At 34.7% G+C, this 18,401-nt stretch overlaps 1 protein-coding gene across 1 annotated transcript; it reads left to right on the top strand.

The window, feature by feature from the left end:
- The first annotated feature begins 9,069 nt into the window (after window positions 1-9,069).
- LOC126816008 (zinc finger protein SNAI2) lies at window positions 9,070-16,345 on the top strand. Its single transcript, XM_050542137.1, has 2 exons — window positions 9,070-9,476; window positions 13,632-16,345. Exons 1-2 carry the CDS (start codon window positions 9,392-9,394, stop codon window positions 14,411-14,413), a joined length of 867 nt encoding a protein of 288 aa, XP_050398094.1. The 5' UTR covers window positions 9,070-9,391; the 3' UTR covers window positions 14,414-16,345.
- The last annotated feature ends 2,056 nt before the right edge of the window (window positions 16,346-18,401 follow it).

Below are 18,401 nucleotides of genomic sequence, written 5' to 3'. Positions count from 1 at the left end.
ATAGTGAAGAGTGGAACTCTGAAATTTTAATTTTATCTTACCGAACAGTTTTTTCTGTATTTTCGAGTGACATAAAATCATGTCATTCTAGTTCGGCGGCCAATTCAAAACGAACAGAAATTTCGCATAGCAGTTGGGTTTAATAAAATCATATAATTATGCGGTAAGGTTTCACCTTTATTTCAATAGGAATTTGTTTATTATGTTTTAAGCTATGTACAGTACAGTTTGGGGTCAGTGTAATTAGAAATTAAGAGAGTTATAGGTCAGTAAACTTTTTGTGGCTGGAATAAGACGGAAGACATCAGTAGTGGAACCATTTCTAAATCTTTACAAGTTGTAACACAAGATTTAATTGTATTAAAACCATTTTTAGAACTATATCCGCATTAGGCTGAGATGGGGACAACGATATGTTTCTTAGAGGAAAATGGGCCATTTTCAAGAAATAATACACAGGCAAAAGTATATTATTCGGGCTTAATGTTTACTGATAAATTTTAAGAACCCACCAGAACATAAAAGGCTTCGTATAGTATACCTATAGTCAAACACTTTAAGATGTTTGATTTGTTTTCGTTATACGTACTATATAAATTCTTATCTGATGGCGGTCATTATCAACCACTGGTCAAGGGTAATTAAGTTCACTGGTGGCAGGAATCACATGAAACTCTTCAGTATGAAAACCATCTGGATAAAAACTACAAGTCGACCCAATATACTGGCTATAATATAACAGCTGTCAGTTTAACAGCCAGTTGCGAAGAAATATCCTTAACCTTTACTGTTTCCCTCCCAAAACTTAAACAGCCACGCTTGACACTGAGAAATTAATTTCAAATTATTTGGGATGATATAAAAATGATTTATTATCCATTCATAGCGGTTTAAGACAAATATTAAATGACATTTGTTTATAATTGTAAATGAAAGATTTTACTTTTTTTTATAGTTTATTGAATAAAAGTAGAATATCTTATGTCACAGAAGGGAAAATATCAAATGCATTGAAAATAATATGTCTAAACTACGCGTAAAGTATAACGGTAGGAAGGGTTGTGACATTCCCAACACTTGTCAGCAATAATATGAGAAAGAGGATCAAAAACAAGTAAACATTTAGTTTCTATTAATCATTAACACAAAAAAGGAGTAAACATTTAGTTTTCTATTTACCATCAACACCAACATGTAAACCCATTAATTGCATTCATCAACACTAATAAGTACTTTAAGTTAATAATCTTGGGGTTTTCCACTTTTCTAAAAGATATTAACGTCTTTGATAGTCATTTGAGGGATGTGCAATCTCCTGAAAACTACAATAATATTGAGAAGTTTGGACCTCTAAGGGGAATATCTGTCTAAAAAATGGTTCAGTTCCATCCATTCAGTATTTACAAAATTTGTCAATATTTGGGATATTGTTCAAACACATTTGATTCCCCGGTTGTACGTGACAAGGAGTAGGGTCGCCTGTCCAGCCTAGTGGGTTTTCTCCGGGTCCTCCGGTTTCCTCCCACTGCTAGAGACCCCTACGCGCAAGCGAATTATTAAACTAAAATTAAACCATATGTTCGTCCCGAAATGACCTAGTTTGTGTCGAGTGGACGTTAAACCCCATTTCTCTCTCTCTCTCTCTCTCTCTCTCTCTCTCCAAACACATTTTATGACGTATATGATAATCAAAGCTTTAAGCATGTGATGAACTCTGCACCGGGTCAAGGATTGTAGTGTTTATTTTAGCTTTGAGATGGGAACTCCATGGATTTAGAATACGTAACCTACACAATCGGCTAGAAATCAATATTAAAATTCGTATTTGTAGAATTATCATAGCATTCAACAGAAATGGTTAACTCTGTTTTATCATGTTTTCTAAGTATGGTAATCTTACACTGCCACGTGTAGGACAACCACCACTATTTCCATTTTCCGTAGCACAAATAGCCTCAACCCAATTCAGCAATGTATTTTGAAACGAGTTTTCACGGAGGCTGAAATATTTTTTACACTTTTGATGACGTGTTTATTCATTTTGTCATGTGGCCGTGTGTTTGTTTTACCACTGTTGTATTATGTATTAGAGAAGTTTGTTATCGTTTATGTTTTTCTTTTTAAAGATTAACCATATAGATTTGATTGAAACAACTGTAAAGGACTGTTAAATCACTTGTTAGGTTGTACAATGTGACACAGATAAATATTGGCCAGTTTAAATATTACAAAACAACATATTTGTAACCCTGGCATGTTGTCTTTGGTTGAAGAGATACTATCAATGCGCCATTAATATCTCTTCACGCGAGAACCGAGCATAAATAGCTCAAAATACGATAAAAATTCATCTTTATAAACAATAGTGTTAGAAAATTAAAATTCCAAACCAAAGGTATGGAAGCCGATAAGTACCCCTTCGCCCCTTCTTGCGAAGCCAAGAAGTCGAGTCACTTCTTTGCTTCGCCTGGTTCATTTCTTCCCTTCTTGCCTTCGTTTCGCTAGGAGTCTATAACCGGAAGTAGAAGCCAAGAAGCCAAGAAGTCATTTCACTTCGCATACCAGTGTCCGACAAATCGGATCAAAAGACCACTTGGACCAAGACCAGTCGGACCAAACAAAAGAGCACTCATACTAAACGTACACTGTCTACAGACACTAAGTTAGATGAGCGATAATTGGATAATTTTGAGAAGTATTTATTCCGCTTTCATTTACGGAAAGTAAAATTGGAAAGGTTTATTTAGCCTCTGTGTTTATGAAACGGAGTAAAACGGCATTACAAATGAGTATAATAATTATTTGATATAATAGTAAAATCGCGCATCTCTTTTAAAATACTGTGCAACACATACAATTCGCTACACTCCGATTCACATCCAGTCTATCTAAAAGAACTTCCACACATTATTCCAACCAACAATCTAATCTGAGATCAGCCGATGCTAGAACTCGCCTTTCGATCCCAAAATTTAACAAACGAGTTGGCCAGTTCTCATACCCCTGTAATTCTGCAAAACTCTGGAATAATCTTCCTGTAACCATTATAGACAATCAAATTCATATTATATATTTAAGCGTAAACTGTAAACTCATCTTTTCGGACAGTGTTATGATTAGTCATTTTGATATGTAATGTAGCGCTATATAAATGAAACGATAATAATATGGCTGCCAAGTACATAGTTCTCTGTGTGCACAATGCTCATTTATAATATGTCTGAAAAGTTGACTTGTATTCTTTTATGTTAATACGAAATTTTGTGATGCTTTGTTCTAGCAGAGAAAAAAAAACTTTTAAAGAAAGAAATTCACCGAAAAGCATTTTAACTATAAAGGCTAAAAGCTCTGTAATGGCACCAAAGATGACTTCTTCTTTTTATTAGCATATACCATCAGGGGAATATCACTCACCAGAATGCATTTCTCAGCAAAATATAATATGTTGAATGAACTTTTCTTTTCAAATAAACAATGCAGCTACTCGACTTCGCTTAAAGTGATGTGTCTGAATGCCTATATAGTTGCATATATATTCCAATCCAGTGAAAGGAATGCAATTGGATTTAACGTCCTAATTTACTGCACCTAATAGAATAAAGAAGATGGGTCAATCCATGATCCGGATGAAATATTGTCTTATATCCGTTTTTATTTTAAAATAGCATTTAATAGTTTCCACATTATGTGAATCACTTCTAGACAATATGATTTACTCAGTCTGCTACTGAGATAAGTTAGGAATAGTTAAATCACCAGTCCTAGATCTCGACTTTTTATGTCGCTTTGTGGGTAGTTTTTTTGGGTATGACCTTCTGAAACTGTGTGACCTATAGTTCAAAAAGACTTAAGCAGAGAAGTGTTGAAAAGTATAAAAATGCCTTTAAGACTAAACCACCCCAATATTACAGTCATCTAGCTACCCTTCTACTATAATATATGTCAAGATGTTAAAGTTGAAAGCACTCTAACCTTCTTATAGGATATTCTAATGTCATGACTAACATTATCTACATTACAAACATCTTTACATCTTGTCTTCATAACCGTGTCAAAAGTCTTGCATTACCAGACACAAAAGGGCCGACAAATAATGGCACCAAAATTAATATTGGATTTTTGAGAATTCAGGTTCGCTTTCAAGTGATTTACCGTATTATGAAATCTACTGGATTAAATGGTAGCTTTCTTATTAAATGGAATTTGAACCCGTTTTTGATACATATTGTAATCAGGGTAGACTCGTTTTATTTCCACTAGTGTCTTAAATCTGGATGGAGGAAACCTGCATCGTTAACGTGTTCTAATTTGGAGGTCAGGGTTTGAGAAACAGATGTCTAGTTATTCGAGGCTAAAAGAGTAAGTTAAGAAAACAACGTAATTTTACCAGACGTTTAATGGAATTATTTGACATTATTCCATTCATTAGATTGATGGGTGTACATTATCCTTCATGAATGGTAGAGCTAGAACCAAAGAAAAAAACACATACTGTCTCCCATTATATAATTAGAACTTGCTGAATTATCATTGTCGTTCTTAATATCGTGCACGGTCTCCGATACCCCCCCCCCCAACACACACACGTTTTCAACTTTGTTCTTGGTTTGAGGAGGGATGGGGGGGGGGGGGGGCGTAATTTATATACACAGATTAAGTTTTGTGTCTTATATAATTAAAATTATAAATTATATAATACATGTACAGATATATAAAAAGTAATATATCGTAAGTCCAGCATTTTATTGAATATAGGGGAGTTGGATGGCTGAATGGTTAGCGTGCGCGCGCTGTATCATAAAGTCTGTCATTGAGTCGACTGGCGTGGTTTCGAACCCCCGGTTGTACGTGACAAGGAGTAGGGTTGCCTGTCCAACCTCGTGGGTTTTCTCCGGGTCCTCCGGTTTCCTCCCACTGCTAAAGACCCCTATGCGCAAGCGAATTATTGAAATGAAATTAAAAACCACATGTTAGTCCCGAAATGACCTAGTTTGTGTCGAGTGGACGTTAAACCCCATTTCTCTCTCTCTCTTTTATTGAATATAGCACTGAAATTATCACACAACATTCCACTTGATTTATTTGAAATAATTACATCGCAGATCTGTAAAATGTATATAGTTTACACTGTATGTTGTATATTTTGATTAAACTGTAAGTTGGATATATTTTACACTGTATATGTGTATAGTTTACACTGTTTATTGTATATTACACTGTATATTTCATACTGCATATTGTATATACATGTAGTTTACACTGTATGTTGTATATAGTTTGCACGGTATATTGTATATAGTTTAAACTGTGCATTGTATATACATGTAGTTTACAATGTATATTTCATATATTTTACACTAGGCTATACATTTTTTGTATAGTTTATATTGTATATTGTATACAGTTTAAACTGTATATGGTATATATACCACTATATATGTCTCACTACACGCTGAGGGATTGTTTGCCAATGATTTTGGAGTGCCTGGGAACGGAAGTTGACGTTGATAGCGGCCCAAACCATGACGCCACCTCCCGGAAACAATCCCTTTCCAGCACACAGTTACGAGCAAAGCGTTCATGTCGACGTCGGTAGATACAGTGACGTCCATCAGGAAAACTGAGGTTGAAACGGGATTCATCCGAGAAGATGACATTTCGCCATAGTGTAGTGTGCAGATACCCCTGATTTGCGGCCCATTGCTGTCTGGCAAGTCGATGACGATGCAAGAGGATTTGACCTTGGTAAGGTCGACGGCACGGCAGTGGAACCCAAGAGCAGTTCCCCTGGCAGTAGCATTAGCTGACTGGAACCTGTTGCGCAGCTGCTGTAGTCGGATGTGGCGATCTTGAGCAGTGGTTGTTACAGATGGCGCTTCAAGTCGGGGTCGATCGGCAACTCTTTCAGTGGCATGAAAGCGTTGTCTGAGGCGAGCAATGGTCGATGGGTGGACATTAAAGTGTCTGGCGACGGCTACCTGTGAAGCCCCCTGATCCAGCATGCCAATATCTCGGTTCTTGTTTTCTTGTGTAAGGCGTGGCATTTTTCTGAAGTGATGAATTTTGAAATTTTGATCTCTATTTAAAGGGCCATAGGCAGGGAATGCACGTGCAAAATGTGTGACATGGGACTGCTTAAAATCGTGAAAAAAGACAAGTGTTGCGTTTGCACGAACAAAGTTCTTTACCGAGAACTGATATTGGGTTCAAACCCAGAACTCCACAAAAATACCGTTTACCAGAAATATTTCACGAATTAGGCATTGCGTTTTTAATGGCTTTGAGTACTGTTTGTTTAATATAGTTTATACTGTACGTTGTGTATAGTTTACATTATACATTGAAAATATTTAATACTGCATATTGTATATAGTTTATGCTGTGCATTGTATATAGTTTATATTGCATAATACATGCGATTTACTGTATATGATATATAGTTTACACTTTATATTGTATTATAGTTTACACTGATTAAATACAACATAATATGTGTTTTTACACCATTAAGTAGCCTTTTTTACAAACATTTACATGCCCAATAATATAATTTATAAATTCATCATCACAAAAATATATTGCATTTTTATTTCTGATGTTTAGTAAACACTGTGCTTTACGACACACAAAAATTGAACTAAACACTCGCTTTAAAATATACGTTCAGATAGTGAATGTTGGTGGTTAGAAACCAAAGTTTCATCAGAAGACAGGGTGACCCAGGCAGGTTAAAGTATAGCACTATATTGTTCACAGTAAGATGAAAATACATGTGCATTAGGCCGGCAATCTATTACATATGTTATGGCGGTTTTAGTGTGTAACTGTACACTTTTTACACTCTGCACTGTATCTATCTATATAGGATAATAATAAAAAACGAAAAACGCACAAAACGTTACATATAACATTTTTAGCATTACTGTCAGGTATATTATTATAAAGTTTAAATAAATTTGCTATTACTTTGTAAAATATTGCAAACCATATGCTATTATATTGATTCGACTCAATACTTAACCTGCCACTTTTTTGCACCAACCGGGCTAAGTAAGACAGTGTGTTACAAGGAGACTTTTGCTGCCTAGTCATCGAACCCAAACTGTCATGATTTCTGTTGTGTGCATGACAGCGAGAACACGGAAGAACCTTGGGTTTTCGTCCTATTCGAACGACTGGAAACTTCCCCTTGCCAGGACTGCTGCAGGGATCAACTGAGAAGGCGTTAATATTCTTGCCTAGATTGTGGACCCTTTTTAGTCTTGAATTTACGTAATTTTAATGAATTTGTAAGTAAAGCCGTCCCTAGAGGAGACTTGGTACTCAAGATATACTCTAGAAAGCACCAATTGCAGTCAATTTTTGTCAAAACAATTTCTCGCGCTCGGGGGAGTGAACCTTTTGCCCGGCACAATCTTGGTTCGTATTGAATATATCAAACCTCAATTATTTTGAACAGTATTTTATATGACCACATATTATATTGTCCGGTTCCTTGTGATATAATGAGGGAGGCGCGGTGGTTCAGTGATTAAGATTCTGGCTCGCTAACCAGGAGGTCTCGGGTTCGCTCCGGATGTTGGCCGAGAAAGTTCCGCGTGACTTTCTCCTTGTCAGTGGTGCAGTGAGTGTCTAGACGTTCGGATGGGAAGAAATATCGCGGCTCCGTGTACAGAATGACGTGCACGTGAAAGACACCTTGACAGTAGGGATTCGTTGTAAGAGTATTCGTATGCTTACCCGTCTTCATTAGCCCAATCGGGTCAGAAAGGTGGGACGTTAAAATTCATTTCATTTCATTTTTGGTAACAATATATACTGATATTACTGTATATTATCAGGTATATTATATACCACCCACGTGTTAGTAATTCTGTATCACCTGTATATGTATATATACAACGAGAAAGGGGGAGATGTGGATACATGTCACTATATAACACATCAATTGATACATTATGTTTATATTGTTTGTTTTTATAGATCTGTCTTCAGAGAATCAACATCCTTTGTCTTGTAGAAATAGTACAAGTAAATATCAATACATGATAGGTACATAAAGAGACGAATTTCTACTGGATAGACAATATCCTATATCTATTCAATAAATTCAGAGTTGTTGAAGGATTATTCCCATTAAGACTCTTGAAAGCTTTAGGGCAGACATTTTATTGGGTTGTTGATTATTTCGAATATACTTAGTGAAAGGTAACAAAATGTAAAGATAGTTTGTCATACAGGAAACAAAAGGTAACCAGCTAATCTAAGTCGCCCGTATCGTGTACATAGGACGTCGCTTAGTAATTCCTATTTAAAAAGGCCCAAATATAAACACCACAACATCATTTACAAGATTTTACAATATAAACAAAAACAATGATATCAGAAGAACTGAGAAGTAATATTCAAAAATTTGAAAATTCTATCGGATAAGAAAGTGTGGACGGAGATCGAAGAGACAACGGTGACAGGGCAATCAAAAGGCGAAGACGGCCAGGCAAGGTGGTTGGCATGCGCCTCTTGTTTCGATGATCTATTAATTAAAACAACATCTCTAATTATTAATTAATTCCCATATTATGGAAGATAATCTAATCTAGCTATATACTATCTGTGATTCTATGATTACAGTAAATGATAACGATAATATTATTGACAAGAAGACAACTTTTAAGACAAATTAGATGATTTGGCCACTGACTAGGCTTAGTGGGGAGTCAGTAGTGGTCATTCAGACCATGTTTACCAGATGGTAATTACCATAAACTAAACGTGTCGTCGATGGTTTTCATTAACAACATAAAGTTTACTGCAGGCAATTAATTCTCACTCCATTATCTCATAGTTAAGACTGATGAAACAGGGTGTAACAAGGTTTTGTCTTCATCTTGAAAACGTTGGTTTCAAACACATGGCAGGGAAATTAAAAACAACCCTAAAATCATTTATTGGTACAAGAACGTGAAGAAGTACAGGAGAAGTTGTAGACTCGTTTCCTCTGTATTTCTAATTATCTTTTACCCTGCCTTCTTGTCTCTCGCAAACTTACGCGTGCAGACGTCGGTTTGAATCATGGAAGAGGTGTAATTTAATATTGGTGGTGAGCTGCCACCGACAGTTCTGGTAATTTGATGAGCGGAGACTCGTTTCTAATGGCTGCAACAGGCTGATCAGGGGGTATACCATGGCTTGCATCTGGTGATCAACGAAAACAAAAAGACGGGCAGACGATCACTTGACACTTGTTGCATCCACACATAGAGAAACTTGCAGGAACGAGTCTGCGCGTGGCACAATATCTTTTTAGTCTGACACGAGAGCGTCGCGAGCCACGAGAATTTTGGCACGAGCTAAGGAGGGTGTATTTGTTTTGGTGCAAGGAGGATTAAACATGCCGCGTATATTCATGATCACAAACAGAAGATATTTTTCAAATTTTGTAGAAGAAAAAGAAGAACGATATTCCTCCTTGCAAGGTAAGATTGTTACCAAACACTAATATGTTTATAAATGACACTCATTGATTGCTCAATTAGCTATTCACTGATTATTGTTGGCATGTCTCATTAATATGACAGACAATTATAAAACCCTATATAAATGGCTAGTTACGTTGCTTATAAACATAAACCTGTTCATTAGTAATTTCAAATGAAAGATATAATTGAGTAAGTACATTTTTCATGGAATAACATGTATATAAGTTGTCGAAACACGTGGTCTGTTGTTAGTTAGTCCACTAGACGTTTCAGATTGGAGTAGTGCCAAACCACTCTTCATGCCTGTCTTGTCTTTCCACCTACACAAAAGAACTAACACAATAAAATAATCCAACTGACATTATATAGATAATCTACCTGTCGATCAAATATAATATATTATTATTATTGTTGACATGTAGATTTCATACGTTTTGATGTGTAATTTATTATTTCCTCTCATTGTTGATAATTCAAGATGACATAGCGCAGTCTGTATACCTATTAAATCATCGTTAATCATCAAATCTCTTATCTTTAGTAGACACTTCCTTTCTTCATGTAAAGATAAAAAAGAAAATCCTTTTTTTTATTAGATTTTAAAAACTAAAACCAATTAATGTATATCGTTATTTCAAACAAAATGAAATGAAAGGTGATGGTGCTGTTAATTTGTTTAAACTCTATAAATGCTTACTGATAGCTGTATAGTTATGAGTAAACTTGATTGCACCCTCCCTGTACACGCGTCGGTTATATGTAACCAGTAATTTAATAGCCTCAACTTTCGCCCCAGATCTTCTCCAGGATGGCAGCACTAGATAAATCGACTTTCTTTGTTCTGAAGGCCGAGGACAGAAGGCAGTGCTGACACCTGATATCCTCAACTACAGCTTCTAATTTCCTATGTATACTTACACCATACAATGTGTAACGATGCCTCTATCGTTATTTCTCGTTGTTGCGTCTTCAAATTTATCTTCATTTGAAGCGAGAAGAGAGAGGGAGAAATGGGGTTTAACGTCCACTCGACACAAACTAGGTCATTTGGGGACTAACATATGGTTTAATTTTATTTCAATCATTCGCTTGCGCGTAGGGGTCTTTAGCAGTGGGAGGAAACCGGAGGACCCGGAGAAAACCCACGAGGTTGGACAGGCGACCCGACTCCTTGTCACGTACAACCGGGGATTCGAAACCACGCCAGTTGACTCAATGACAGGCCTTATGATACAGCACGCACGTGCGAACCATTCGACCATCCACCCCCCCCCCCCCATTCATTTGAAGCAAACTATTTAACATAGGACAATGATATTGTTCATCAACCAATTGCGGACACGTTTTCTGTAATATCAGTGGTTTATATTAAGTCTTACTTTTCTGCACTAATCGGGCGAATGAAAACGGAAATACGTCATGTCATATGCTATGAGGGACATTTTGACCTGGCAGTACCGCTATGGGACGTTTTTACAGCAGGTCTTCCGTCCTGTATCCCCGACAAAAGGAAATATGGCAGTAAAATCCCAAGTAACACAGGGGACGAACCAGAGAACACCCGGGTTAATGAGAGTGTCCTACTTACCGAGACTCCGTCAGTTAAAGAAATAGCAAAGCACGTCACAATGGCCATCATTATTCATTTTCCTTATCTTTTAAATTAAATAAACAACGCCAAGAATAATGATATGGCCACACAAAGTCTGGGTAGAAGCGAAAATATTAAAATATCTAGTTTAATACAGCCCATGTATGCTATTTATTACATGCATTAAAATACCTAGTATATACAGCTTATATTACATGTATTAAAATTTCTAATAAATACACCTTATGGGATGTATTTTATGTATTAAAATATCTAGTTTAATACAGTCTATGTATGGTATTTATTACATGTATTAAAATACCTAGTATATACAGTTTATATTACATGTATTAAAATATCTAATAAATACACCTTATGGGATGTATTATATGTATTAAAATATCTAGTTTAATACAGTCTATGTATGGTATGTATTACATGTATTAAAATACCTAGTATATACAATTTATATTACATGTATTAAAATATCTAATAAATACACCTTATGGGATGTATTATATGTATTAAAATACCAAAAGTATTTCATCTTTATTAAAGATACCATGTTATCTTTAAGATGTACCAATGTTTGAAATACACTGTGCTGACAACCTCTCCGATTCTACAACAACTTTACTATTATTCTGAATGACTGGTTTGGCATAATTCCAACTGTTTTATCCTAGGGTGTCTTCTTATATTGTCTGCATTGTTTGATTTATATAGACCAGTGTGTCATAATTTCAGTACACTCATAACTGGCAACTTCTAAGCGAAATGAAATGGGGTTTGATTTCCGACTTTTTCGCACCAACAGAGCGTATACACCATTATGTGTGTTATGACAGAACATCTTCACGGATAGCGGCGTTTTTTCCTTCTTTTCATCGAATTCCAACTTTGTCCCATCCGAACGACTAGACGTTTTTTCCTAGCTAGCGTAGACAATCCCTAGGAACCGTGCTCGGCCAAAATCAGGTTCGAACCCGGGATCTACCGTACAACCGTGATCGTGAAATAAAAACGGTGGTAGTAATAATATTCTACTTTTTCAATCTGATGACGTTCAAGTTCAAACATTATGTTTTGTGGTGACTATTTGACCTGTTTTGCGCCTCACACATTTCCCATTCAATAAAGGGACTCGTTAGAACACCCTATGCCACATTTAGATAATCACATTTATTTGATGAGAAGTTTCTAAATTTTGTTAGATGCTCTATATCTAAAATTCCAATAAAAGTTAGTTGATACCGTTTTATCATAGAAGATATACAGTGTTTATTTTACTACATGGGGTTTTGATTTTAGTTTACATAAATCGTTAAACTATTATGACTGATATGTAGCATTCGTAATCGTTGATTTACATATTACATGTAGATATTAAATTATCATATCACCCCGGTGTACTTAATTATTTTGTTCTTCCTACAACTTATTCACCTTCCTTAATTCAGTGAGAAAATATTTTAATAGGTTTTCTCATGCATGCTTACAAGTTGTTTGCTGGGATGCGTCACAATATTGATAAATAAAGGATTATATATCGTAGAAAAACTGTATATTTTATCTATATTAGATAAGTGTATGATGTTATTAAACATGGCATAAGATAAACTATATTATATACATGACGTGTGAGAGCATTATAAAAAACTTATATGATATATAATGTCAGTCGTTACTAATCTAATATACATGTCTCTTTCTATACCTGTACTTACTATCTGTATATATGTAGTATTAAATACATATGTATTAGTCATCATCCTGTCAAATTGAAATTTACGAAAGGCTGCTGGGAACTTTAAGAATTTGAAAAAAAACACTTTTGGATAACCATTTCATAATAATGCGCATAGTATGTTCATATATTTCTAACGAGGGTTATGCGTTAATACAATGTCTCTTGCGGATAAATTATGACTGACAAAGCATACAGACAAACACCATATTCCCAAAACAATTTAATGGGTGGAAGATGATCGTACCCAATGCTTCTGAAAATATTGACGGCCATTGGTTATGGCGATATACTCCACCATTAAATATTTAAGTTAATGATCTGGGAATAAATTGAATTTATTTAATTAAATATTTTGATAACCTTGAGGGAATACTCTTCCACAAGTAGTTTAATAACAAGATGGGTATAAATTCGTCAAATAAATAGAAATAGATGCAATGATTCATACAAATGGAGTTGAAGTGAGGTTAGAGTTAGTACATCTGGTAGATATATTGACAGTATAAACAGTAGTATAGCTAGATGTGGTCAACTCAACCCAAAACCTCATCTTATTATTGTATACACCTGTTACCTATCTTTAAATTATCATCTAACCTACAACACCACAATACATTCCTATACTGTCCTTATAGACCCCTTTATTCATTAGATTGTTTGACGGACACAGATTAATATAAAACTCCTTACAGTATATAGTCAAGCGCAGTTTTATATTAACCCCTGTGTGGACGGGTTAAAATTGTGTAATAAAGTTGTCTTACTATAAATAGAAAAATAGTAAAAACATACTACTTTTGTTTTGTTTCAGATAGTACAGATAGGAAGTCTGTTATTGATGACGGCGATAGTGATAGTGGGTGTTCTACACAGACTGAAACAAGAACAGAAATATCTCCAGATCTTGACTATGGCTGGGGCTGTCACTCTAACTTATCTTTGCTCTACGATCTCATGATACAGAGTCCTAGGAAGGCAGTATGCAGAGATGTTACCGAACAGGCCATCGACTACTCAATGGGGGGAGAGAACTCAATGAGCCCACCCCCTCCTCCTAGCTTAGAAGTTACAAATACCCAATATCTGGCTCGTAGATCACTGAATGACGTCCTTCTAAACTCCCCACACGATGAGCATAGTCCAGATGATGAACCACATGATTGTATTGATTGTGGTAAAAATTACAGTACACCCAGTAACCTAGCTCGTCATCGCCAGACACACCGTAGTACAAATGATAAGAAGGCCAGAAAATGTCCACACTGTGAGAAGGTTTACGTCTCAATGCCTGCTTACAGTATGCACGTACGAACGCACAACCAAGGCTGTGAGTGTGCCTACTGTGGTAAGAAGTTCAGTCGACCATGGCTGTTACAAGGACATATCCGCACACACACTGGGGAAAAACCCTTCTCCTGTCCAAAATGCGGAAAGGCCTTTGCAGATAAATCAAACCTTCGAGCACACGTGCAGACACATTCAACAGAAAAGCCTTACGTTTGTGGTCGTTGCGGTAAGGCCTTTGCGTTAAAGAGTTATCTTTATAAGCACGAGGAGTCCTCTTGTATGAGAGGTCAAAGATTTCGAAACTAAAGTTATACAGCTTCCGGAATGAAACGTTGAAGCAGCAACCAAATTAAAGATTTTGCGGACCAAGCATTGTATTCTCCTAACGGTGAACGAGGTTACCAGCTAGTATAAGAATAGAGACCAGAAGGTTACCCATAGTGCTTAGTAATGTTAGCCCTTTTAAAACATTACCTTTCTTAAATGCTTTCAAGAATTCTCATATTCTATTCCTTACGTTTGGAGAATCATTGCCACTCATTAGTTTTATAGCATCAGTACATCCATCTATCGTTGTGTTTGTTCCTCATTTAGCCTGTCGAGTGCAGAAACCACCATGATTGACCTATACTGCGCTTTGATTGGCTTTCATTGTTATTTTGTGTGGACCAATGGTCGTTTTTAACTTGTATTACGTGGTGACACGTCAGTCTTGAAGACTGAGACGATAACGAGAATGACAGCAGCTAACATTAGTAGACTTTGGCTGAGTTTCTACAACATAGCAGGAAATTTGCTTATTATTGAATATTTATACTTTAATTATATATTTCGACTGTGCTAAATCTATTAGACAAGTATTTTCCTGTCTTTAATGTATATAAATAACAATCTAACTACCTAAAACTGGGCTTCATAAATCATAAATATGATTCGTATAATACACCATTCGGCTGTTCGTCTTTCGAACAAGACCGAATTCTCCAGCCTCTGATAACTCCCGTTCACTAATATGTCGCGTACCATATGAAACTGTTTCACAATTTTTGTAATGCGAAAGGCTTCTTTTACGACTGTGCAAAATGACCTTAAATTCGCGTGCAGTATAGTTCTACGTAAGGCGTCATATTCTAATGCTTACCAACAACTCAATAACACACGTAGTAATACAAACTGGTCCGGGCAGAGTTTGTGCCCGTTACTCGTTAAACGACTCCTCGTACTTTTATATTCCCACTTATATTAAATAAGAAACATTTTTTATTAGGATATATTTCAAATACCTTTATTTATTGTTTTCTTAATAATTTAAAAACAAATGCTTTAGAATTTAATTTGCAGATGAAAAAAAAAGTTGATATCGAGGGCTAATTAACTCGTCATGATGTCATCCCTATGGAGTGTTATTAGCGGCCAAGTCAGTATTTACGGTGGACCAGTTTGGTACCATATCAGTGAGCGGAAGCTATTTTCAAACTAATATAAAGAAACTTGTTAAGCTCTTTCCAATGTGTCAAAGCATTTTATATAAAAGTATTTTCCTTAGCTCATTCTTCCGTCCATAAATTATCATTATGTCCACGAGACTTTAAACTCCCCCAAAAGTGTGCATGGTCAGTAATATAGAAAACTGTTTGTTAACGCATTAGTTAAATGACACTGTTAAATCCATATTTTTACTGGTAGTTATCAAGTCAATTTAATTTAGGGGATTAACAATAGTTAATGTTTCACGAGTGTATGTATAAAACCATAGCTTCACCTATCGTGCCTTTTTATAATCCTGTGCATTCCTATATTTATGTCTTAAATTTTGCGTAAGCGGTGTCAAATGAATGAGTCAAACTCTTGTTTTTCCTTTTATTTTGCTTATTGATATTTATTTTTGATACTATAATAATCATCTATCATTGACTATGTATGATGTTTTAGTCTATGATTTGGTATCAGTGTGTTTGAAGTGTCTATATATACACCCTCAAATGTACTCTCTTTTTTCGCGTAACATTATTTGGTTATTTATTTATTGTATTTCGTGTGTAATATACCGTTACATAATTCTTAGTTGTCTGTTTATAAATTGTAATATAATTATGTTTAAAATGTTTTTACTTGGTCTAAGGTCTATGAATTATTGTCTCAATTGGTGAAACGTAAATCTTTAAGGATATGTATTTATTTAATACAAATTATAAAATAAAAATTGTTAATAATCATAAATATAAAAAAGAAATTAACGAGGCGTATTGTATTTAATACCTTTGATATTCTAAAAATTATAGTATTTATTAGTATTAACAGAAATATGTATATTCAAATAATTTATTCAAATTTTTTTAAATGACAAAAGTTCACATAATTATTTATTAAGAAATATGGAATGAAGCAGCAAAATGCATTATTTATTAATTAATTTAAATTACACTACTGTATTATTATTTATTGTAAATTGTTTTCTTTTGATTTTTAAATGTGTGTACAGTGATGGCTCGTGTATTATTTATATTATTTATTCATTGCATGTTTTTTTGTTGTTTTTTTTCTACATTGTGTGAAGAAGTGGCGATAGACATATTTATAATTAGAATGTCATTGTATGTATCTCACAATAATTTATATGACTCTAATTTATTATGTATTTATTTGTTTATGTTCTTTTAATTTCAGTCGATTGTACCTTTAATATCTATCAGATGTATTTAATCACTTATACTTAAGGTATGCTCCTTCGAGGTAAATTAGGTCATCTCGTGAAATCTCAATCTAAATGAAGTGAACCCAACAAATAAAGTTATAAATGAAAGTGACAGCTCAAAAGTATGGTTTAAATTTTTCATGGAATCTACAAGAAAGGATGTTTTGTTTTGAGCCAAAATCAAAATCCCTTCTTCATAATTTTAATATTTTCTCTAATCAACAAGTTTTTAATTATGACCTCAAACCACAAAGGAATATATCTTTAAACTATATCTTGTCTTATAACGATGTCACAAATATTCAGTTAAATAATTCCAACAACCCATAAGTTAAACCATCTATTTATATAGCTAATCAGATAACATCACCCTATTTATATTAATTTATTTTAAAAAGACATTCCCGTCAATAACTGTCTAGCAGCAATCAGTAACCTGTAATAGTGTCCTTTTCTTGGTTCCATATTTTCTTTCATTACTTGAAAGTTATTCCCATTGCGCATAGAGAAGTAAAGGTAGCTCTCTACATTTTGTTTGTCAATAAATCACATACTAAAAGAATACATTATATGGTAGTACTCATCAACAGCTCACTCTTTAAACCGGTGTTCTTTATTTGCTCATTCTTCCTCTTGTTCATTTCGGTCTCAACCATTATTAAGTCACTTATTTTTTCTGTCATTATCATTATCACACTTCTTATACTACATTTATTAATTACATAACGTCATTGAAATATCGGTCATTAAATCACTATAACACCATTTTATTCCCTTTAAGTTGACCACCAATTAAACAATTTACAAGAAAAGGACATGATCTATCTCGCTGATCTCGTTTAGACAAATCCAGTTTTATTTTCCTATTATAAGCAGCATTTAATATGTTTCTATTAAATATTTTTTAAAGATATGCAAAGAATACAAACTATAAACTGAGCAATGTAACCAAAAAAGATCCCACCCCGCCCTCGTGTAACTTGTTTTTGAAATTAACACAAATGGAACAATATATTTGGGTTAAAAGCAGAACAAGGGTTTGAGAGGGGTGGCGATGTACGTATAGTTAACGGTTTCATCTTATTATTGTAATTTCTCAAATTTTCTAAAAATTTTAATGTGTTGTATATGTATATTTGCAAATGATGAGGCATATTTGAATCCCATGGATGCACCATCTGAAATGTTTTACATGTATTGTCAGCTTCATTTTTTACGTATTATTCTCGTACAACGAATCATGTCATTTTCGAACATCAACAAAATGACCAAATATATTGGTTTTGATTCCATCCAAAAATTTTGTCAATTTTTTTTTATACAAAACCATTTTTCTTTATTGTAAACTATTTTTTACTTTATGTACAATTTTTGTAAGAATTTATTGCCATGTTTTTTACAAAACAGTCTTTGTGTTTTTGGGTGTGCTTTATTTATTGGGTGAATAAAACTATAAATTTACAAAATATTCGAGTTTGTTTACGCCCAAACTGAAAGGTGATCGCATATCATAGTCCCTGTCCGGCCACCAATAAGCTACTTGCTAACGCCCATGACGAAAACTGCTATCGACTCTCCGATAATTACTTTCAGAGATAC

This window comes from Patella vulgata, chromosome 3 (genome assembly GCF_932274485.2).
Source record: "Patella vulgata chromosome 3, xgPatVulg1.2, whole genome shotgun sequence".
NCBI classification, from domain to species: domain Eukaryota; kingdom Metazoa; phylum Mollusca; class Gastropoda; family Patellidae; genus Patella; species Patella vulgata.
This window is presented reverse-complemented; position numbering and strand designations above follow the sequence as displayed.